We start from the raw sequence: 25,841 nt of genomic DNA, 5'->3' as shown, positions 1-25,841 counted from the left end.
ACAATACTTAATCTAACTTTTACTAAGGTAAGCTAAGGGAAACACAAACAGCCATGCCGGAGGGAGGACTCGAACCTCCGACGGGACGAGCCGTGCGAACAGTGACTAGACGCTCCAAACCGCTCGGCTACCACGGTTATCGACAATTAATAGATCGTGAAAACGAAAGTACAGTAAAATATCATATGTCAGTATTCACAATTAAACGTTTCGGAAAATAAAATTTAAAACCTGAGAGACGTAAAAGGATAAGGCCTGACTCCTAGAATAAGAGATCTTCTAAACACAGCGTGACAACACTGAAAAGCCCTTCTGATGGCAGACTTTCTCATCAGCCGATGTGACGCTGAGGTTGCGGCAATGGACTCGCACTCTGAGGGAGCAGGGTTCTAAACCCTGTCTCGCCACTCGAATTTAAACTTTCCATCGTTTGCTGAAAATAATTAGCGCGAATGCTGGGAAGGTTGGTAAGGCATGTGCACGACCGATTTCCTTACCTACCGTTGGCCGATTTGAGCTTGGTTTCGCCTGTATTAACAATGAAGAGGACGACACGTTAATTCCTAACCGTCCTCCCCCAAGACTTCAGTTTTAAGACCACTTCAAGCGCATTAAATAACAGTGCGAGAGATCCTGGCAGGAGTCACAGACAGATATACGCGAGTAGCAAAACCGAAGAATCTTAGCGTCAGAATCACCACGCCGTTATTAGCGTGCGAGCAACGGTAGAGGAGTAGAACTAACGTGCATATGTATGAAACATATGCCTATCAATTTATTTTAGAATGCAGATTTGCTGCGCGTGGTAGGCGCGCGGTCTGGGGCGTCTTGTCACGCTCCGTGCGGCTCCCCCCGCCGGAGGTTCGCGTCCTCCCTCGGACATGGGTGTGAGTGTTGTCCATAGCGTATGTTAAAGTTAGATTAAGTAGTGTGTAGGCTTAGGGACCGATGACGTCAATATTTTGGTTCCACAAGACCTTACCACAAATTACCAAATGCAGATTTTCTAAAAGATTTATATTTTCAGTATTTTTTGTGTTTATTTGAACTATAAAAGTTAAAAAATTGGTAGTGAACAATCTTGGAGGGTGGAAGGAACATTATCGATAAACGTTTGTATCCAAATACGGTAATCATTTTCAATTTTTTTTTCCATGTTCTTCAGTCGGAAGTTGTAATGTAATGTGATGAGCAAAATTGGACTCCAGAAGAAGTGGGTGAATTTTGATGTTCTGGAAGTAGTATAGGCTTTCTTTAAGGCAGATATAATAAAGGTACAGGCTCCGTCGACTAATGTTTACTTTACCGACCGAGGTGTCGGCTATTAGCAGAGACTGGAAGAGTGGTTGGCGCTTACGTGCAGCAGCGGCGGCAGCGGGCGCAGCTCGGCGGCGGGCGGCGACGCGAGCAGCCACTGCACGCCGACGGCGACCTGCGTGAGCACCGCGAAGGCCAGCAGCAGCGCCTGGTAGGCCGCCGGCAGGTACACGCCGCCGTTCAGGCTGATCAGGAAGACGCATTTCACCAGCAGCGCCGAGAACACCACGGCGTACGACACGCCTGCGCCCATCCTGCCGACACGCGCGCGCCACAAATGAAGCACCTGACAGCCGGTAAACTAACAGATTACCTCCGACAGTTAAATCAGTTGTCACTGAAAGGAATAACAGAGAGATTAGAACTATAATAAGGGTGGTACGAATATTTACCTCATCTTGTCGAAAAGCACAATAGTAATGTAAATGTATGTGAAAAAACAGAAATTTAGTGCAAGTGACAATAATAAGCGGTGCTCGCGTTGTGGGACATTTGAATCTTAAATTGTAATCCGTAAAGCTCCCAATTATCAGGATGCAGAATATCTCCCTTACGGATTATCCATACATAGCTCAATAACTTTTGAAAAAGACAAAGAATAGCTAAAGTGTTCAGTTATAAATGGAGCCAGTATTTTCGTTTCAAATACAATATTCTGATTGTGATGGCGTAGGTGATGAAAATATCCGCGAGTAGTTAAATACCGATGCCTATGAACCGGGATTTGAACAGTTCAGTGACTAGGACTCCTTCCTTTTCTTTTTTGAGTCATCAGCTTTCTGACTGATTTGATGCGTCCCGCCACGAATCCCTCTCCCGTGCCAACCTCTTCATTTCACAGTAGCACTTAAAAACTAAGTCCTCAATTATTTGCTGGATGTATTCCAATCTCTGTCTTCCTCTACAGTTTTTGCCCTCTACAGCTCCCTCTAGTATCATGGAAGTCATTCCCACATTCTTAACACATGTCCTATCATCCTGCCCCTTCTCAAAAATGGTTCAAATGGCTCTGAGCACTATGGGATTTAACTTCTGAGGTCATCAGTCCCCTAGAACTTAGAACTACTTAAACCTAACTAACTTAAGGACATCACACATACCCATGCCCGAAGCAGGATTCGAACCTGCGACCGTAGCAGTCGCGCAGTTCCTGTCCCCTTCTCCTTGTCAGTGTTTTCCACATATTCCTTCCCTCTCCGATGCTGCGCAGAATCTCCTCATTCCTCACCTGATCAGTCCACCTAATTTTCAACATTCGTCTAAAGCACCACATCTTAAATGCTTCGATTCTCTTCTGGTTTTCCCACAGTCCATGTTTCACTACCGTACAATGCTGTACTCCGGACGTACGTTCTCAGAAATTTCTTCCCCAAATTAAGGTCTGACACTAGCACACTTCTCTTGGCCAGGAATGCCTTTTTTGCTAGTGCTAGTCTGCTTTTGATATCCTCCTTGCTCCATCCGGCACTGGTGATTTTGCTGCCTAGGTAGTAGAGTCCCTTAACTTCATATACTTTGTGACCATCAGTCCTGATGTTAAGTTTCTCGTTGTTCTCATTTCTGCCACGTCTCATTACTTTCATCTTTCTTCGATTTACTCTCAGTCCATATTCTATAGTCATTAGACTGTTCATTCCATTCAGGTGATGATGTAGTTCTTCTTCAAAATGGCTCTGAGCACTATGGGACTTAACTTCAAAGGTCATCAGTCCCCTAGAACTTAGAACTACTTAAGCCTAACTAACCTAAGGACATCACACACATCCATTCCCGAGGCAGGATTCGAACCTGCGACCGTAGCAGTCACGCGGATCCAGACTGAAGCGCCTAGACCAGCACGGCCACACCGAGTTCTTCACTCAGCAAACAAATTTCTAATGTTTGGTAGAGGAAGAGGGTTGAAAGAACAGGCACCCTTTCTTCGGAGAGAAACACGTAAGTAATGGAGTAAGCTTTTACATCTGACGTGTATAATGGGGCAGTTAAATGAAAACGTGACAGGTGGAAAGAAATTAAGTAAACTGTGTCTTATTTCAAAAGTAATCGCCAATTCTATTAGCACATTTATCCCACTGTGATACAAGGAGGTCCGGGCCTCCATTGAAAAAATTTTTGCCGTTGCCTACGGAACCATGATTGCACTCAGACGTGCATCTCTTCCTCCGAAGCAAATAGACGGCTCCGAATTTCTTTCTTCAGGCTTCCAAAATATGGAAACCACACGGGGAGGGATTACATCAAAGAAGACCGTTTTTTTAACCAGAAGCAAGTACAACGTTGGAACCCACTGACTGAAGACACTTTTAAACAAAAATGAAATGCGCCTGAATTTCTCATATTGCAGAACATAAAAAGGCAGTTTGTTCATCATAAATGTATAATCCACCGTTTCTATTTTCTTTTAATCTCATCTTTAGCTCAAACAGACATGAAAACGAGCGACTGCAAACACTTTTAGCACTTGCCAAAAGTTTCGTTCCGATATCCTTTGGATCAAATACACTTGTGTCCAAAAGTAAAGCAACAAACGGAACTTTTGCAAGATTACTTTTATTTTGCCACAAAACAGTATAAACAGGTATAATAAAGTAGAAACAATGTAAAGAATACAGAACTTAAACAGCTGCAACATGCGTAGCGGTAGACAATCATGTTCTTCGTTTTTTGCAACTTGTCGGATTTGCAGACGCATTCTCACAACTGGTTAATCTGTATAGTATGGTGTGTGACAACCTCTGGCAGCAATACAGACCTGACAACGACGGGGAATGCTGTAAATGATGTCACCAGTTTCATGTTGAGGCAATAAAGCTCGTTCTTCCAGCAGAGCTGCACGCAAATATTGGAGAGTGGTTGGTGGATGCTGATATGACGCATCGCGTGTCCCTAGTGCATCCCAGATACGCTTTACGGGATTCAAATCTGGAGAGCGAGAAGGTCAGGCCATGCGTGCAACATCTTCCGTTTCCAAGGAAACATCAACCACTTGTACTCTATGAGGTCGAGCATTATTGTGCCCACTTATGAAGTCTAGGCCCACAGCTCCTCGCAACAACGGCACATGAGGTCCCATGATTTCCTCAAGACACCTGACAGCAGTGGATCTATGCTGATTCACCGATACAATTTCATGGAGAGGTGTTCCACTGGTCATCATAATCCCTGCCCACACCATTATGGATTCTCCTCTCTATCGGTCTGTTATCACAATGTTTCAATCCAGTAATCGTGTTTCACGTCCATTCCAGATGCGAATCTGTCGTGAATTCCTCTCCAGATCAAACCGGTACTCATCTGTGAAAAGAACATTAACCCACTGTTCGACCGTCCAGGTGGCATGTTGACGACTCCACTGTAGACTTCTCTCCTGTGAAGACGCGTCAGAGGTAGACGTACGGCAGGTCTGCGTCAGTAAAGACCACTCTGCCGAAGCCTTCTGTACACCGTTTTTCTCGATACAACAAGTTCAGTGGATGCTGCGAGGTCAGATGCCATCTGCTGTGCTGTACTATGGAGGTATCTTCGTGCCTTTACAGCCAAAAACTGTCCTCTCTCTCTGATGTCACACGTGGTCGTCCCTGTCGTGCCTTTTGGGATACAGTTTCGGTCTCTAAAAACTGCCTCCACGTCCGATAAAATACAGAAAGATTCACATTAAAACATAGGGCCACATCAGTTTGCAACTATCCTACTTCCATTCTTACTGTAGTCCTCCACCACAGAGAGTCTGGCAGACGTCTTCTCTGTGCCCTACTGCACCATTTGCAACTGTATACACAACTACAATCACACCAAAAAGTATTGGCACAGTTAAATTTTAATGGTTGTGGGTTAAACGAAACTTATATTTCAGAACAGAACCCAGACACGTGACACATTACATAGGTTACAAATACGTCCAAATGACCTGTCCGTAAAGTAACATACAGTGTTATGAAAATAAACATCGCTCTTCTGCATCCAAAAAAGTATTGGCACACGCATATCAATCGGACATTGTGTTCGTTTTCTTCATTGATGTTCACCTTCTAATTGCTAGTGTGCATCCCTTTAGCATCTATAACAGCACGTAAACGCCTAGGAATGCTTTGTATTAAATTCCGGGTGATATCAGGGATAATTTTCGACCATTCCTCCAGGAGCACTTTCTCCAAGTCGTTTTTACCAGACGGACGCCTTTTTCTAACTTGCGTGTCAAGATGAGCCCACAGGTTCTCAATGGGTCTCAAATCAGGGCTCTGAAGTGGTGTTAGAACCCTTCTGGGGGCATTGTACAGTAACCACTCGCGGGTTGTCATGGCGGTATGATTTGGGTCGTTGTCTTGCTGGAAATGAAGCACCCCAGTAATGGCCAATGTCTGTGCACTAGCGTGTAAATTACCTCGCAACACGTCGATTTATCTCATATGATCCATTGTACCGTGGATTAAGGGCTAGATTTCTACGCCAGACGCCGCCATACAGCCCCAGACCATGATACCGCCCCCACCGTGTTTGACTGTGGGATGCATGTGTTTGATGTCCAGGTGCGTATTCGGCTTGCGCCGAACTTTCTTTCTTGTATCAAATCCAAACACATTGAACTTCGAATCGTCACTAAATATCACAGTGTTCCAAAACTCCATCGGCTTGCTGATGTAGTCCTTGGCAAACTGCAGGCGGTTAATTTCCGATATGAATGGCTTTTTACTGGGAGAACCTCCATGTATGTCAGACTCATTCAACACATTTCGTATAGTTTAAACACTAACCGTCTTGTCGGACTTTGCCTTTGTCTGAACAACCTCAGCAATAGTTGCTGGTCTTGTAGCAGGTTCCTTCCCAGCAAGTGCGATGATACGGTGACGCTCTCGGGTTGTAAGCACATTTGGACGTCCAGGACAACACTTATTCACTGTTGTTCCAGTGTCTTTATATTTATGAATGATGGCTCGTATCGTGGTATAGCTAACAGACACTTCTGCTCCGATTTGTCGATAGCTTCTCCCTTGTGAATGGAGCAATACCACTCTCTAACGCAACGCCACTGAGTGTTCCTTCTTCTTCGGCCCCATGACAGGGCCGTCAACAACACGCAGTGTCTAGTGCGTCAGCAGATGGCGCTCCGGTACCTGAAAACCCAGCAATATACCGAGAAGCCACGCTCTGAGCCAATGCTTTTTGTGTGCAGAGGAGAAACATGTTTGCCCTTAACATTGCATTCCTTTGTAGGCACTGTGGGCAGAATTGTGATGTCTGGTATGTGAGGTAGCACGTACGAGCGCTGTGTACCGGAATGTGCGGCGTTTGTAACCAGCAACGATAAATACGCACGTGTGCCAATACTTTTTGGTGCGATTGTATAGTGGACTACCCGGCAAACATTACGCCGTTTGAGAGGTCCCCTGGCGCCGTCGTTGGCGTGATTGTCCGTTGCCGGAATTCCATCTTCCGTGCAGAACACAATCTTATGGATCATTATATCGTGAATGAAACACAGGACGGGGAAATAGCGATTTGTTGCTTTAATTGTGGACACCAGTGTATGTGAATATCAAGCGTCACAATGTATTAGAAACATAATTTTATTTCAAAGCTCTGACTTGGGGTCTAACACACCACACACGTACAGGGGATAGGCGAAACAATGTGAACGGTGGCAGTAATGAGGCAGTACAATCATGGTGTGAGGAGCATGCAACTGAACTGCAGCGTCTTCCCTGGGCAGCACACTCCCCGGACACGAGCATTACCGAACCCTTGTTGGCGGTATGGAGTGCAGATTCTGGAGCAGATTTCCGCCTCCTCGTCATTACAGAAGAGGTTCTGATCGAAGAATGGCATAACATTACACTGGAGAGTATACAATTATTATATGCCAGTATTCCAAGAAGAATCGCAGCTGTACTAAGGGCAAGCGTCATGTTCAGTGAATCAGAGAACATCATTTTATTTGACAGCTCTGACATGGGGTCCAAGACACAACATACGTATGCGGGATAGGCAAAATAATGTTAGCGCTGTAGATGGTGGGAGATAACGTTCTCCAGACATTCACCAAACACATATCCTAATCTCCTGTACGTTGTAGGTCAGTACAAGCTCGTTCAAGACTAATCACACGACATCAGAACTGATATCTAATTTCCTCTGTACCATGAGGTACAGTGATGATAGACAATTCTCTGTGGAAATTACAGTTGTCTCACGAATTTAGTTTCCTGGCAAACGGTGTACTGTAAGCTCAGGGTTGTCAGTTCGTACAACCGACATACGGAAGAGTGTGCGTCTTTCTCACGACAGAGCGCAGACGACAAAGCGGAGATTCAATCAGCAATACAGCAGAAAGGGATAATTTTCACCGCGATGTGGGGAAGCATCGAAATAGCTGGACGTACGGGATTCACGCGTTCATTGTTGACCCGAGGAGTGGTGTGATCGCCCCAAATGCGACGTTCCAGAAGTGGAGTTGATCTGGGCTTTAGCTACTTGGGCTACAATGCTCGTCCTTACTGAGCTGCACGTGGTGAAGACGTACGCCTATTTGACTGCCAGTGAGGCCGCCCACTCAAAAACATATGCACGGCGTGATCACAAGTATACAGACCATCTATTAGTTGACATTAACGTGAAATGTGTCCATCCTTCGTCTTCCTGACGGCTTCAGTTCTGTTTGGGACACTTTCAGTGAGGTCTGAATGTGTGTGCAGGAACGGCAGCCCGTTCTTCCTACAGAGCCACAGCCAGAGCAGGTAGTGACGTTGAATGCTGAGGTCTCGAGCGAAGTCACGTTCTAAGTCGTTCTGAAGGCGTTACATAGCTTTCAGCTCGAGACTTCTGGCAGGTCAGTCCATTTGAAGAATGTTATTGTCGACATTGCCTCACAGATGCTGCTTTATGACAGAATGTTTTCTCATGTTGATACAAACAAACATCTCCTCCGAACTTTTTGTCTACTCTCTGCAGTATACGATGCCTTAAAATGTGTTCATATACTACCGTTTAGCGGTTTCTTATGAGCAGTAAAGGGATCTCAGACTAATCAAGAGAAACTCTCTCATACCGTAACACCACATCGTCCCTACTTCACTGTTAGCACTATACATGGTGGGAGATAACATTCTGCAGACATTCACCAAACACATGTCCTTCCATCAGATTGCAGCTCGGTATAGCGTTATGCATCAATCACCAAACACATGTCCTTCCATCAGATTGCAGCTCGGTATAGCATTATGCATCAATCCAGATCACCAGTTTCCAATCATCTACCACCCAGTGACGTCGCTCTTGACACCACCTCAAGCGTCGCTTAGCACTGACTATATAAATGTGTCTTACAAGGAGTTGTTCGATCTTGTACCCCAAACGTCTTAACACCCTACACACGCCACTGTGCTTGCTTGTCTCCTGGGAGCACTTTGCAACTCACGCGTGATTCGTTCCGCTGACTTCATTCGATTTTTTACGACCACCTTCCGCAATGCTCGACGCTCCCTGTCTGCCAGTGGATGAGATCTGCCTGGTCTTCACTTACCTGTAATTGTGCCTCGGCGTTTCCACTTCACAATCACGTCACCAACAGTGGAACTGAGCAACTTTAGAAGGCTTCCTGATGAATTTATTACTCGGACGGCACGTTCTAAGTCACTGACCTCTCTGCACAGAGCCATTCTGCTGTTGCTGCTTCTCTACAGACAACATAATAATCCCCGCCTCCTTTCGCCCCTCGTGAGATCTACTGGTCAGTTCCGCATTACGTGGGGAATTGCGGATACTTCCGATCAAGCAGTGTAGAGCGGGTCTCCAATGCAACTGAAAGACGAACTGCCGCCTATCAGTTGCCACCAAGAACTTTTCCTAATATCGTCACAAATCACAACTCTTCCTGAAGGATGAAGTATGGAATCGACTGTAAATAGAGCTCTTGAGCCACAACACAGATAACGTGTCACGGTGCACTCAAACGTGTGACACACCAGAGTAACCGCTCTAAATTTTAACAATGTTATTGTTCTAGAAGTGATTTTTATTCCGTTTTTAGTTTTTTAAATAAAGATATATTTACGATATTCCGGGTGTATTGGAAAGTGTTCTATGTTTTCCTTAGTTTGGTAATCCTTTCGGCAGCTTGCCCTCGAAATATGCTCTTCTTTATGATTACACTGAACTTTCGGACGCCGATGTAAATTTGTAGGCTTTCTTGGCCAGAGTCATTCCGTGGATAGTAGACCATGTCATGTTGTAAACTGATGCACTAACGTCAGAATATGTAATATTTCTGGGACAACCCAACGTTCACTTTATTATACTGTTATCATTACTGGTCGCTTAAAATCTCCGTAGGAACAGGCCTCGGAAGGCCCAACGGTACTGACCGACTGACGTGTCATCCTCTGCCGATAGGCGTCACTGGATAAATATATGGAGGGGCATGTCGTCAACACACCGCTTGCCCGGTCGATGTCAGTTTTCGTGACCGGAGCCGCTACTTCTCAATGAAGTAGCTCCTCAAAAATGGTTCAAGTGGCTCTGAGCACTATGGGACAACATCTGTGGTCATCAGTCACCTAGAACTACTTAAACCTAACTAACCTAAGGACATCACACACATCCATGCCCGAGGCAGGATTCGAACCTGCGACCGTAGCAGTCGCGCGGTTCCGGACTGAGCACCTAGAACCGCATGACCACCGCGGCCGGCGAAGTAGCTCCTCAATTTGCCTCACAAGGGCTGAGTGCACCCTGCTTGCCAACAGCGCTCGGCAGACCAGACGGTCACCCATCCAAGTGCCATCTAGGCCCGACAGCGCTTAACTTCGGTGAGCTGACGGGAACCGGTGTTAGCACTGCGGCAAGGCCATGGCAATCCTTTAAAAGCGTTAAATAAAATTTCGTCATATGGCTGGATGCCGGGAGTGGAGAGGAGGAGACCGTTTTTTTCCCGTAACAGCAGTCTTCTGACATTTTCGTGTGGCTAGCCACGAATTACTCTCCTATGCCAATCGTTGCATCTCGGAGTAGTGATTGCCACGTACGTCATCAATTGTTTGCTGGATGTTTCCAGTTTCTGCCTTCCTCTACTGTTCAAAAAATGGCTCTAAGCACTATGGGACTTAACATCTGAGGTCATCAGTCCCCTAGACTCAGAACTACTTAAACCTAACTAACCTAAGGACATCACACACATCCATGCCCGAGGCAGGATTCGAATCTGTGACCGTAGCAGCAACGTGGTTCCGGACTGAAGTGCCTAGAACCGTTCGGCCACAAAGGCCGGTCCCTCTACTGTCTTAACCCTCTACAGCTCCCTCTATACGATGTAAGTTATTCCCTGATGTTTTAATAGATATCCAGATCATCGCAGCAAATCAAAGAAATAAAAAAAGGCGAAGCTCCAGGATTTGATGGGATACACCCAGAGTTCCTCATCAATTTTGGATACTGGACTCTTAGATGGCTTGCAAGCTTTTCCACTAATATTATGCAATCAGGGATCATGTCAAAAGCCTTCAAAAAACAAAAATCATAGCAATACTGAATCCGGGTAAACCAGCGAACAAAACTACTAGCTAAATCGCCCTCCTGAGCTGCTCCTACAAGCTTTTGGAAAGAGTCAGCCTCAGCCGAATCGGTCCAAAGATCTATGAAGTTATTCCCATCGAACAGGCAGGATTCAAACCAAACAGAAGCTGCGCAGATCAAGTGCTCAGGTTAACTACACACATAGAAGCTAGATTCCAACGTCAACTTAAAACGTCAGTGGCTTTTATTGATCTTACAGCTGCCTATGATACAGTATGGAGACAAGGACTCTTGTACAAGCTCGCCATTGTAATACACTGTCTAACCACAATCAGGCTCATTAACAACGTGCTATCTGAGAAATACTACCAAGTAGCCCTTGGCAACCAACTAAGCAGACAGAAGAAACTTAATAATGGTCTTCCTCAAGGCTCAGTTTTGGCGCCAATCCTGTTCAACTTGTATACATCTGACCTCCCTAAACAGAGTCAAGAAAGTTCATCTATGCAGACGATCTGGCCTTGGCCACGCAGCAGAGAACTCTTAAAGCTGGTGAGGAGATCCTATCCGCAGATGTAATTACAATAGATGAACAAAAAGTGGAGACTGATACCAAATCCAACGAAAACTGAAGTCAGCTGCTTTCACCTAAACAACAGAATGGCCAATGCGAAGTTGAATGTCACATTTAATGGTCGGGTCCTTCACCACCAAGACTGATCAAAATATCTAGAAGTGGCTCCTGACAGAAACAGGAAGCACATAGAAAACACCGCAGCAAAGCTGAGATCACGCAATAATATGATACAGAAGCTGAGTGGTACCTCAAGGGGCGATGCGCTGCCTTAGAGCTGGTCTATTCTGTTGCCTTATACTGTACCTCAGTGTGGCTCAATAGCACACATGTGAAAAAAATTGACGTGAAGCTAAATGCAGCAATTAGGACAATAACAGGCTGCATCAAATCTACTTCTCTATACTGGTTACCACCTCTAAGCAACATTGCGCCACCAGAACTCCGAAGACAGAACGCCCTCCTCAAGGAAAACCAATGCACTCTGACGTTCCTGCATTCCGAATGAACCGATTAAAACCTATGCAACCATCTGTCCTACTGATAGAATCGCTACAGGCAGCTACTTTCAGTATCAACAAAAAATGCACAGAAATGTGGAACACTATTGCCCATGAGGAACATCAGACCCTCCAAAGACTAGCCGGTATGGAACTAACGCGACGTGCCTGGAAAACAATAAATCGGATCCGCACAGGCCACAGTATCTGTGCTGAAAACCTCTACCAATGGGTAAGGGTTTCATCATCTCAGTGTGACTGTGGAAATGAACTCCAGACGATCCATCACATTGCAACAAGCTGTAGTAGAAGAGCCTACCATGGGAACTTGAAAGATTTCTTTGAAGTGATGGAGGCAGCCCTTGAATGAATCGACAAGATAGATATTAATTTATAGATTTATTTTTTAAATTATAAATTATGAAATTAATATAGTTTTGTAAAATTTTGTAAAACTATGTAATCCACAAACGCTAGTCGCTGTTCATATGTAATGTCATACGCTAAATAAATAAATAAAATACTGTCCCTTCTTCTTGTCAATGTTTTCCATATATTCCTTTCCTCACCGATTCTGCGGTGAACCTCCTCAATCATTACCTTACCAGTTCACCTAATTTTCAACATTCTTTGTAACAACACGCCGCGAATGCTTCGATTCTCTTCTGTTCCAGTGTTCTCGCAGACTATGACTCAGTACCATCCACTCCCGTGTTCCAAACATGCATCCTCAGAAGTTTCTTCCTGAAATTAAGGTATATGTTTGATACTAGTACTTCTCTTGTCCAAGAAGGCCAGTGCAAATCTACTTTTTATGTCTTCTTTGCTCCGTCCATCATCGATTATTTTGCTGACGAGGTAGAACAATTCCTTAACATCGTCTACTTCGTGATCCCCAATTCTTAAGTTAAGTTTCTCACTGTTATCATTTTTGTTACCTCTCACTACTTCCGTTTTTCTTTGGTTTACTTTCATCCCATATCCTGTACTCATTAGACTGTTAATTCTTTTCAACAGACCTTGTAATTCTTTTTCGCCTCCACTGAAGATAAGCAATGTCCTCAGCGAATCTTATCATTCATATGGTTCCTCCTTGAATTTTAATCCCATTCTTCAAACTTTGTTGTTTATCCGCAATGTGTTCGATGTATAGATTGAACAGTAGGGACGAAAGACTACATCCCTTTCTTACTCCCCTTTTTAATCCGGGCACTACGCTCATGGTCTTCCAGTATTACTGTTCCCTCTTGATTTTTGTGCATATTGTACATTACCCGTCTGTCCGTATGGCTTACCCCTATTTTTCTCAGAATATCAACCGTATTGCACCATTTGACTTTGTCGAATGTTTTCCGAGATCGACAAATCCTATGAATATGTCTTAATTTTTCTTCTGTCTTGCTTCCGTTATACACTGAAGCGCCAAAGAAATTGGTACAGGCATGTGTATTCAAATACAGAGATATGTAAACAGGCAGAATACGGCGCTGCGGTCGGCAACGCCTACCTAAGACAATAAGTGGCTGGTGCAGATATTAGATCAGTTACTGCTGCTACAACGGCAGGTTATCAAGATTTAATTGGACTTTGAGGGTGGTGTTATAGTCGCTATCATGAATTCATTTTGGCCGTTATTTCTTGGTTTTGCGTTTTACACATTGCTTTGGAATCTTCGACTAATAAAATGTGCACATCTGTAGGTTTTTACATATACGTCTGTGCTCAGCAAATCGCCTTACTGCGTGTAGCGGAGGATTCTTCTGGCGTCAGTATCGTCCTCCCCATCCCTGCTTCCGTGCCGTATTCTCGAATAATGCCTGGGAAGCAGGACTGTCGGTAGGCGGCAGCAAGAGCTCCGATTTCTCTGATCTTTAGTCGTGGTCATTTTCCGAGACACGCTGGAGAAAGTATTGTGTTACTCTACTCTTCCTGACGTGGCCGGCCGCAGTGGCCGAACGGTTCTAGGTGCTTCAGTCCGGAACCGCGCTGCTGCTACGGTCGCAGGTTCGAATCCTGCCTCGGGCATGGATGTGTGTGATGTCCTTAGGTTAGTTAGGTTTAATTAGTTCTAAGTGTAGGGGACTGATGACTTCAGATGTTAAGTCCCATAGTGCTTAGAGCCATTTGAACCATTCTGAATTTCCTGATGTGTACGCTCTCCGAATTTTAACAGTAAATCTCTCCGTGTCGTACAGCGTCTCCCTTGTAACGTCCATCAGAAGGTCTCGCGGTTGATAAACAAGCCAGCGACGGTATGCGCCGCTCTCTAATAGATCTCTGTGTCTTCCATTAAAACAGACCGCAATTACGCAATAATCGTTAGAAACGAGTATTCTGTAAGTTCAGCATCCGTTTCTCCTCTAACTCTCTTTATGTGATAGTCCGACTTACGGTCGCTCTGGACTCTTACTCCAACGTTTTTTACTTTTGTATCGGGGTGTCAGTAAACGGATCAGATTAGGTACCCAGCTACGGACTGCGGTGGCAATGAGTGTCGATTAACAGGGCAGCAGGGTCACGGAAGAAGGTGGACTCACGACGTAAGTCATAGAAATAGCAGTTACATAGAATCATTTATTCCGTGCGAAAAGTACAGCAGTCTTAGTGTTGTAAGGCGCCGGTCAGAGACCCGAGGCCAGGCTGGTCTCGGTCGGTGAAGTGCTCTTATCTCTTCAGGTGGCCTCCCCTGCAACGGCCAGCGCGCGGCCTCGCCCCGTCGAGCAGGCAGCAGCTTACACGAAGTTACGATGCCAGCACCGCGGCCGTGTAGGGCAGCGTCATGCCTCGGCTAGGCGGTTGGCACGCCACTGTGAAGATGCAGGACAGTGCGGAAAGCACTCGAGCACGCAGAACTGAACCGTGGGCCCCAGCGCAGGATGTAGGGGCGGTGCTGCAATAGCAGAGTATGCCCTGAAAAGCCAGGTGGCGGCTAGGAGGATAGACCCAGGCACGAACATGAACCCCCACGTAGGCACAATGAAGTCGGTAGAAGTCATCCGGCAGATGGTCCTCGGCTGAAATGCACCAATTCGACTCCCAGCAGCATCAGGCCTAGACGCAGTCGGTAGTTCTACAGCTAGCAAAAACAGCGTCACGTAGAAAGAACTGCCGGCCGGGGTGGCCGAGCGGTTCTAGGCGCTACAGTCTGGAACCGCGCGACCGCTGCGGTCGCAGGTTTAAATCCTGCCTCGGGCATGAAAGTGTGTGATGTCCTTAGGTTAGTTAGGTTTAAGTGGTTCTAAGTTCTAGGGGACTGATGATCTCAGAAGTTGAGTCCCATAGTGCTCGGAGCCATTTGAACCATTTTTTAGAAAGAACTAGATGGCTCATTTCAGATGGATGATAGCTGGATGCAGGTGGAAACAGACAATGCGTAGTCGGGACGGTCTGTATTAATGGGTGCCATCACTCGTCGTCACGTAGACCAAGGAAGTGTCTCAGTGGCGGGTATGGACATGCGGTAATCCAGATTGCCATCGTTATAGTCTACTTCCGTACTTCTGCAGCGTCAGCAGTGTTGCAGTCCCAGCAGCGGTTGTCGAAGATAAATGTGTGGTAATTTGTTGCACTGTGAGGACCAGGCAGCGATTCTGGCTGTGTTGGCAGACTCTTCTTGCAGCTTCTATCGAACGTACGCCCTGCGGGTTTCCGTCTGCTCCACATCTCTAGAGCTTTTTTGCGTTAGGATGTGGTGACATTTTCTGCTAACCTGGCAACGAGTTTTTAACATCCAAGTAAAAGAAGATCTGGCACAATAGTTTGGTTTGGTACTTTTCACAGAGATGTATAGCCAATAATTTACTCAAACTACAAGGGATCTCTTCAACTAATTATGTATGTTACATTTATTTACTTTCGGGATAAATATCCAATATCTGCATAAGTCATCGATTCTCTGCAGTTCTTTCTTCTGGGTACAGCGATGTATTTAATTTTTCAGTGGAGTTACTGAAAATGTAATTCGTGTTTTGAATGCTGAAGGCAATATGACAGAAAATACGTGTGCGTGCCTGACGGTGTGTGTCGCTTTGTGCACTGTGTGAGCTATAGTTATCAAGACGTTTACAAAGCGACTTTTTTCTTTTTTCAAATTGTGTGTAGCCGGCCGTCGTGGCTGAGCGGTTCTAGGCGCTTCATTCCGGAACCGCACTGCTGCTACGGTCGCAGGTTCGAATCCTGCCTCGAGCAAGGATGTGTGTGATGTCCTTAAGTCAGTTAGGTTTAAGTAGTTCTAAGTCTAGGTGACTGATGACGTCATATATTAAGCCCCATAGTGCTCAGAGTTATTTGAACCATTCGAATCAAATTTTGTGTTCCCACAGGGTTCAAAAAATTCAAATCGCTCTGAGCACCATGGGACTTAACTTCTGAGGTCATCAGTCCCCTAGAACTTAGAACTACTTAAACCTAACTAACCTAAGGACATCACACACATCCATGCCCGAGGCAGGAGTCGAACCTGCGATCGTAGCTGTCGCGCGGTTCCAGACTGTAGCGCCTTGAGCCGCTCGGCCACCACGGCCGGCTTCCCACAGGGAACTGTATCCCTGAGCACGTATAAGTTACTCTTTGAGAGCCAGAAAAGAAACGTTATTCTCCTCTCCGTTACGGTTCAATATTTCGTAAATATCATCCACGTTTTCTACTAAAGTACGTTGCGGTCAGTAAATGACGAAAGAGGAAAGCGCTACATCTGATGGGAGTTAGTGGTCTGTCTGCAGACTCACCTCGATGTATTGGGCCGCACGTAAGGCATTCTGTGTACTATTTTGATATTTTGAAAATGTGCTTTTGATTCTGAAGTTATTTTAATCACTTCTGATGCTATTTCCTTGATCTCGATGGTCCCGTGAACGAAATGATAAATGAAAGGCTATTCTGAAGTGAAACAAATTTACTAGAAAAGCTAGTTGGTTTCTTGAAAACCCGTTCGCTTGTCCCCTATGTTTGGAAAAAAAAGTTAGTAATTACTCTCTGCTTCCGTTCGGAGTAGCGCGCCACAGCAGTAGATGAAACTGACATAACTGTACGAACATATCTTCTCTATATTGTAGCAGAGCAGTCCAGTGACAAATTTGAAAAGCTGGTTCCACGAATAGTCTAAGCACGAGAGTATTATAATCCGATTACCGCGTGTCATACACAGCCGTCACGGTAATTATGAAACACGTACAACTGCACTACATGAGTAACGACAGCGGAGCGAGGAATTGAGATGACAAGTGGCGCTGCGGCTTAATTAATTGCCTACTTATCGCGACTCGCCTGTGCGCTGGCGAGCCGCGGCGCGAGGCGGCCGCGCGACAGGTTTGCGACGCTTTTTCACTGCCGCCGGCGCCGCGTGGCTGCTTCGACACCACGGCCGACATTCTTCGCTCAGGCGATCGCCACTCGTGCGGAACGGGCTGCCCCTCGCCGAAGTTCACTCCGTGTCTCTCTGCCAGCTGAGATGGAAGCAGGTGACGAGACAGGAAAACTTTGTCAGGGAACTAGATAATGTGACTCGAACCTGTTTGCTACACAACACAAAGATCCACGCAAACGTGTTTATGTGTTTGTTCGTGGTAAGACAGAAGAATCTCTTTCACATCATCAATACGAGATCCTTCTTCGGACGCACTGTTTGTCTGTCTGAGTCCTGGTATTATAAAAAAATGATTAAATATTTGTTTCTGTCAGAAAAGATTGCGCCATAAAATATATAAAAGTTTTCAGATAGTACCGGAATTCGCTTCAGCTGATCTTTGAAAACCAGCCGAACGACGAAGTGCAATGATGAAGAAACTATATTCGTACCCGGGAGGACCGCGTTCAAGTCTTTGTTCAAGCGATCTTATTCAGATTTCCCTGTTTTTTTTTTTTTTTCCTAAATAATTTGGGGCGAGTGGCGGGATGCTTCCATCAGAAAGGCTAGAGCTTCATCATACTTGTTCTGTCCAAGAGAACACCCTCACCCAAGTAAGATTTTAAAATTCCTCTCTAGGATGGGCGAATTTCTATTAGCGAGCTGCTCGTTCCAAATATGCGACCTGTGTCTCAACCTTTGCATCACGTGACTCTTCGTCTGTAAAGAGCTGCCAGTCTAACCCGTAATGAGACAGTCGCAGAGAAGAAGCAACATTTACCTAAAAATTTACCTAAAACCCACACTCCCTCTCCAGCGAAGTATACGCCGTTGTGAAATTACAGACAGAGCGTCAATACGGCACATTGTCTTTCACAATAATCCAGCTAGCAATTTCACCAACATTTATATTTTTACTCTCTAAAGCAACATGAAATACATCATAACAGCCATGTCTCGCTATATAGTATATTACTTTAAGTTGTTCCCACTCTACGGTCTAGCTCATCCACTATGTCGCAATTTTTTAAAGAAAAGAACCCATTTATATTGTTACTTACGTACAGCTTTAGCTTTACCTTTGTTCGCGTATTATGAAACCCAAATAATTTTTTGCTTTCAAATATTTGGACTCCCTTATAAATGAACGCTCACAGAAGAAACATTCACCAAGTGATGAGATGTGTACAAGAGCAAGGGCAGCCGGACAAGGTTACAAAGAAAGAAAGAGTCGAATAGGAATTAGTAAGCAATTAATCGAATGACAGATCGAGGATCATTTAGTAATGTACAACCCGGTGGTGTAAACATAATTTCTCTATCAATTTTATTTCGAATTTCTTGAAATTTCAGCCACGATTGAAACCATTAACGAAACTTCCGAGGGAAAAGAAAGTTTATGACAATTATTGTTAACATACTGAGGAACCAGGATGTGGAAATAGATTTCAGCTGCCGTCATTAAAAGAAATTGATAATATACTCCGAATGGCAGCAACCGGTAAAAACTACTCCTGTTGTAAAAAACGGTCCTCCTCCTTACTCGTGAAGGCATTGGGATACAGTGAGAACCGCCTTTGTGCCAGTTAGATGTGACCCAGAACAGGAAACCTCTCTCGGCAAAATGACGTGACAGCTCCTATGTCTCACTAAGAAGGCGTCAGCCCCTGCCCTCCTAGGTAGTTGGCAACGGCTCTTTACTTTTTGAAGTGTGTGCCAGGACAGTGGTGCCATTCAACCCACAAAAGGCCTGACCAGCGCCATGTCCTACTTAATCAGTTTGAGCTTCGAGTCGGACCAGCAGTTGCAGCTTCATCTCCATTGTGGACGCATCTTGCTACAGGTATTTAACCAATTGCAATTAGTAGCAGTTTAGCTGTCTATCATCTTGCACAGAACACAGCGACATCATTAGGTTACGCTGGCATATTCGTCTACTCAGTAAGTAAAAAGTATCTCATGCTACAAGCACAATCCCATGGCGTCAGCCGCATGGTAAGATTCACTGAAATCTCGTCCTTTGGCATTTTGATATGCTCTCTCTGGTTAGTATTCCCTCTCCGCCCTGATCGTAGTTCTGCGTACGTGTTCTGTGTCATCTCTCGTTTCATAACATTAGTGAAGGCTGATCTCTAAATATTGTGTTTTGATTAATTCTAATTTCAGACTATATCAATGTTTTCTTGTTTCTCCTCATTCTTTGTTATTAGAGTTTGGATTTCCTTCGGCCCCTCCCAGCACTGAAACAAAACAGGGACCTCCTGCAAATAACTACGTTTCCCGTGCCTTACACTGTCGATCAATTTAAAACCCTGTCGGCCTCTCAACGTTTACCACACTGAAGAACTGAGGTAAGCGTCTTTTATTTTCGCTGTCAGGGATTGCAAAGATATGTGGAAGACAGCAGGATAGGGTAGCTGCAAACGACAAAACTTCCACCCCTAAAATTCTTGACGGTGACGCTTCGTTACATTCTGTCCTGTTCTGTGATGTCCATCGTGTACTGACCTTCATGTGAAAATTAAAGCAGTAGCGAGTCAGAATGACATAGTCTCCAGGGTCTGAATGCAGAAGAGGCAAGGTAAACGGTAGACAAGATGAAGTACTTACTGAACACGTGGTATCATTTGTGAAGTTTCACAGTTGAGCAAAGAGTGAGCGACGGTACCTGATGGTGGCGCAGACGGCGGGGGTGGGCGTGGCGGCGGCGACGGCGGCGACGGCGGCGCACAGCAGCAGCCCCAGCAGCAGCGTCTGGCCCAGGAAGAGGTGGCGCCGGCTGGGCGCCGTCTGGCGCGCCTTGCACACCACGAACACCTCGAAGCCCAGCATCAGCAGTGCGCTCACGCTGCACACCACCAACAGCGGCACCACCTGCCGAACGCCTGCAGCTCACTAACCTGGCACTCCACTACAGTCAAATGGCGCGCCTTGCACACCATCAACACCTTGATACCCAGCATCTGCAGTGCCCTCATGCTGCACTGCACCGGCAGGCGCACTACCTGGAGAACGCACGACAGCACACAAAGCTGGCACTCCACTAGAGTCAAATGCCGCACCTTGCACGAGACGAGTACTTCAATGCATTGTTCAGACGGTTGTTTTTTCGTTCAGTTGGTTTTTTCAGACGAATGAAACAGCCGAATGGAACTATCCTCTGCAGCCTTGTCAGCTATATTAATGTTTTCCTTCACTCACCGAGTTAAATGCGAGAGAACCGACTGACACAAGTCTCTGTCCGTTTCTGCCCGTTTTCCACTCAGTCTATGGGTTTTATTAACAGACCTTTTCAGATTTTCCGGTTATACATGAACCATGTCTAGAATTGACAAACTTTTTCACACGGAAAAAAGTATTTTATTTCAAGGAGATGTGAATAAGACGTAAATTTCTAGAAATAAAGTATTTTCAAAATGTATGTATTTAATTACTTAAATACAAATTTTAGTACTTCGAGCATTAAGTATCAATTTTTGGTTGGTTTTAAAAGTTTAATACCTCATGCTGCACAGTAAATTTATGCGTATATAAACCAACAAACTCTTTTTAACAAGTTTTTATTAGGTCAGTTTCTTGTCTGTTTGTCCGGTTCAAATTTTGTACTTGATTTATAACTGTCTTCCCGATAAGCTAGACACCTGAAACTTCCAACATAAATCAGAACTCGATGACGCTTCAGTATTAACTAGCTTTCGAGTGGGGTGTGGCTCGCAGCACTTGGTCTTTTTGTGTGTTAGAAACAAATTTTGCAATTGATCTTAAACTAACTTCCCAGTAAGCTAAAGACTTAAAATTTTTAGCGTAGCTCAGAACTGGATGACAATGCAACATTAGCTCGCTTTCTTTGCTTGCGTGGGGAAGAGAACTTGGTGTACCATTGCTATTTTCCTGTTTTCCTCGTGCAGTCGCGCATGTTTCTCAGTTAAGAATGAATGCCACTAATCTTCCTTGTGAGCTCGATTCTCTATAATTATTACATTGGCGGTCTTTTCGCGAGATATAGGTGGGAGGAAGAGATATATTGTTGACTCAGTTGAAGAGAAACTGAAATAATCCTGACATTTACCACATGTCTCTGTGTCGTAATCTCATCAAAATATTTGAAATCAATTGAAAAATTTCACAAGCGCGGGACTACAAAGCAGAGCGTACCTATTTAAATAAAACACTTTTTAATACAATACTTTTTAAGACGGATTAAAAAGTATTAAACAGTCCATTCTGACCTATGCAGATAATCCTGAGCATTTGTGCTTTTGAGTTTTTAATAGCTATGACAATACTTGTAAAACTGAAAACGGAAAACATGGGACACATGCAGCGGATAATAGTAAGGAGTGTGGAGAGTAGCTGTCCTTGAGAAGAATCACAGAAATATTCATATCATTTGAAGTTCAATAACAGTGTTAGTGCTGCATGGTGTCGTGGTTGCAAAAATGGACCTCGCCATAGACGTCGGGAGTGAAGTTGTGCATCATACAGGCTATTGCGCACAGTTTGAGTCGTAACACAACGTCCTGTGGCTGCACGAAAAGCATTATTCAGCATGGTGGCGTTGCTATCAGGATTCCTCCGAGCCATAATCCGTAGGTATCGGTCATCCACTGCAGTAGCAGCCCTTGAGCGGCCTGAGCGAGGCATGTCATGTATCTCCTCCATGTCCGAACAACATCGCTTTGGTTCGCTCCGAGACGCCTGGACACTTCCCTTGCTGAGAGCCCTTCCTGGCACAAAGTGAAAATGCGGACGCGATTGAACCGCGGTATTGACCATCTAGGCACGGCTGAACTACAGACAACACGGGTCGTATACCTCCTTCCTGGTGGAATGACTGGAACTGATCGGGTATCGAACCCCCTTCGTCTAATAGGCGCTGCTCATGCATGGTTGTTTACATCTTTGGGCGAGTTTTGTGACATATCTGAACAGTCTAAGGGACTGTGTCTGTGATACAATATCCACAGTCAACATCTATCTTCAGGAGTTCTGGGAATTGGGGTGATGCAAAACTTTTTTTGATGTATGTATATCGTACTGAATGTATCTTGAGGACCACACCTTACTCAGTCATCTGATTTCTCCCATTCTTATATTATTACTGTGATACATATATAAGGCTTATTTGTTTTCATCAGGCTTTTGGTACATCAGAATATACTTGCCGTCTTATTTGCTTCTATTTAAGCGGTATATACGAACAAAAGTTTATAAATATCAAACTTTCCACTTTCTTACAACAACACAACAATCTCGACGATGCAAACAAAGGTTACCTCTAAAGGTAAGCTTATGTGTGTTGAAATATGTCTGCGTACTGTGTAGATGTTTTTCGTGTTTTAAGCATTTGTGTGTCGTGTAAATGAAGCTGATATGGTTAACCAGATAAGCTTTCGCCTAGCCAATTGTGGAGAAACCGTGTAAAAAACCACACACGGGCTGAATGTCAAAAGCGATTCAAAGTAACGGGGCAAACGGAGACGGTTCTCGCCTTCCCGTGTCTGGCAAACAGCGAGCAGTCACATTTTTAAAATAATACAGTATAGTTGCTTAGTTGAATCACATTACAACATCTTGTATTCATGTTTAACTAAACTATGGGAGTGCTCGCTAAATATTACTATGAGCGTAAATATATTTCAGTTAATTGGCTTGCCGGCCGCTGTGGACGAGCGGTTCTAGGCGATTCAGTCCGGAAGCGCGCGACTGCTACGGTCGCAGGTTCGAATCCTGCCTCGGGCATGGATGTGTGTGATGTCCTTAGTTTAGTTAGGTTTATGTAGTTCTAAATTCTAGGGGACTGATGACCTCAGATGTTAAGTCCCATAGTGCTCAGAGCCATTTGAACTATTTGTAGGCATAATAACAATGAGGGAATAGGGCACCTAAGCATACAGAGAATCATTTTCCCTCGCTTCGTATGCTAGGCGATTAATAGTGATACGAAGAAGTCCCTGCCATATACAGGACAGTGGCTTGCGTAGCATAAGTGTAAGTATAAGTTATTATTTATACAAAAACGTACTGATTACATGGGCACGATTTACCAAAGTCGGTACTTTCTCTTGGTATTTCGTAATTTCAGAAACACTTTTCGTGAATGTCCACAGTACCTGTTGTCCCGTAGAGATGACGGTACTCTCAAGTACAAAGTGAAAATTTTTTCGCATAAATGGCAGTAGGCAGAACCAGCTATCAAGTTTATCCTTAGAGATGACGGTACTCTCAAGTACAAAGTGAAAATTTTTTCCCATAAATGGCAGTAGGCAGAACCAGCTATCAAGTTTATCCTTAGAATGTCCACTAATTGGTATCGACGGATGACTGCAGTGACTCCCAGTATTCTGCAGTCAACGAATTCAACTTTCACTATCCATTTATCAGTAAATACTTTTACATCTACATGATTATGCTGCAGTTCACAATTAAGTGCCTGGAGCAGGGTAGAGTTACTTCTGTGCAGTCCCTCTGTCTAACTGCAAGCGAGAAAAATGAAGATACAGATCTTTCCGTGCGAGCTACCAATTCTCTTATTTTATTACGATGATCATTTCTCCCTATGTGGGTGGGAGCGTATAAAATATTTTCGCATACGTCGAGACCTTGCCAGTGATCTGTAACAGAAATATAGCCTGCCGACACAGCCGCCTCGGCATGTGGTTTGCTGTCGAAGTGCAGAAGAGAAGGCGCATTCGTCACGACCTGCTGTCCACAAGGCGATTGTTCCTACATTGTTCCCTAGGAAGATATTAGCGAACCGTCTCGGTTACGTGGAGACGTGATACCGTCGGAGGATATGGCTCTGCTGCCCACTGAAAAAGGACAGAGCGTTAGCAGGTGTTTGGTAGATGTTAGCAGTATGAGGGTGAAACATTAAATCGCCAAGAAATACAACATTAAACACAAAGGAAAGAACATTTGTAAACAGCAGGGGTGTTTTTAGGATGAATGCTGGTTTCGAAACTACTGCAAGAGAGAGCAGAAAGGAGGACTAAAATTCAGAACAATGAAGAGAAACCGCTTGCTACTTCCTGTGACATTTGCGCCACGTTTCACTCCATGTTTCGTTATGTTTTATGATGCGGTATATGAAAGGTTAACGCAGCTATAAGTTAGCAAAGAGTGAAGACTGGTAAACCTGCCATCTCACAAAGCGCAGATGGCCATGAAACATGCGGAAGGTGGTCGAATAGAAGCAGTATCTCGCTGGAGCGTATAGAGTGAGCGGTGATTCACCTACTTGGCTCGGCGCGTTGCGCGTAACTTGATTATTTATATTTACTATTTAAATGTTTGTGCAGAATTCCAACTATGCTTATGACATTACTGACACTGATGACTTTCTAATTATGAGTTCAGAAACTCTAAATTCATACCCAAAGCTGAAGTAAAGATTACATTTAACGTCATAAACCATTCTCTGAGTGAACCGACAAACATTACCGCTCACTGAACAGGGAGGGGCAAAACGGTAGGCTAGTCACCGACTGTGTTCCGACTGGCAATACGTGCGCACCGTGTACTGTTCTCGAGTTTGCGTAAAAGTGAATTAATTCTTGAATTGCCCCAGGAAAAGTTTGTGCTCGATACCTGTACATTCATCAAAACCATGTGAAGATATTTTGTGACAATAGTGGTGCTCGCTGAGTGATGATTCGAGCCCGCAATCTTTGATGAATACATCACTTTTAGGGTAACTCTTAAGTGATGTATTATAATAAAAATTCATTTCCTGACTTTATGATTGGGATATACAATGATCAGGCGGCACCGCTTTACTTTGAGACTTCCAGTGTAGTGGTGTGGAGATATGCCCATTTGCCATACCACTATTCACTATTCATCATTTGCATGTTAGAATCTGTTGTTGACAGAGAAGAAAAGCAATGAGGATATCGATACAATTTTAGAAGACACAAGGTAAGTAAACCTAACCTTCCGTACAGCCAAGGAAGATGACCTTCTCATCGCGAATTGATCGACATTTCACAAAGAGCAACTTGCGCTATAAGCACGTCTGACATAGTAATGTGTCAGGGCAAGAAATTCCATAGTTCATCCCAGTTATTTAACGAATTAGGTAGTTGGCCTAGGGACCACTACACTTCGCATCTCTGATCTGAACTAGCAATTAAACGGTGTGTAATTGGCATGGCATGAAAGATTTTGAACAGTGAATATTACGTCTGAACTTTTGGGAAACAGCCATTAAACAGTTAACACTAGGTATGATAAGACTACCGTGTGTGAATTTCGGTAACTGCCATAAGACAGCGAATAACTGCTATGGTAGAAACTATTTTGGATAATTAATATTACATGTGACAAAGTTTATGACATTGAACATTGACCTTCAGGGGATAACTCTGATTTTGAACTGTAGTTGAGGAAAACGTTATTATGAACAGAAATTTTCAATATTTCTGCCTCTTAATAGATATTACAGGTGGCAACGTTAATTATAAACTGTGAACATTAGGAAATAACGTAGCTTTTGTACTGTTGTTGTGGATAAATATTAATGGATTGTGACAACAAGGCTTTCTGAAAGGCTGTAGACGTAGATATTTTGCAAGCAGTGTAGGATTTGTAATGAACTCAA

The 25,841-nt window shown here is 44.4% G+C and overlaps 1 protein-coding gene across 1 annotated transcript in view; it reads right to left on the bottom strand.

Moving 5' to 3' along the window:
* The window catches only part of LOC126418866 (uncharacterized), a gene marked incomplete at its 5' end in the record, with an annotated part of 87,484 nt that overhangs the window by 51,970 nt on the left and 9,673 nt on the right, over positions 1-25,841 (bottom strand). Inside the window, 2 exons of the mRNA XM_050085903.1 lie at positions 1,358-1,571; positions 19,908-20,113. Coding sequence (XP_049941860.1) covers positions 1,358-1,571; positions 19,908-20,113 — 420 coding nt within the window. The remainder of the gene's footprint in view (positions 1-1,357; positions 1,572-19,907; positions 20,114-25,841) is intronic.

This window comes from Schistocerca serialis, chromosome 1 (assembly GCF_023864345.2).
Source record: "Schistocerca serialis cubense isolate TAMUIC-IGC-003099 chromosome 1, iqSchSeri2.2, whole genome shotgun sequence".
In the NCBI taxonomy this organism is placed as follows: domain Eukaryota; kingdom Metazoa; phylum Arthropoda; class Insecta; order Orthoptera; family Acrididae; genus Schistocerca; species Schistocerca serialis.
The sequence above is the reverse complement of the archived record's forward strand: the minus strand, read 5'-3'. Positions and strand labels throughout refer to the sequence as shown.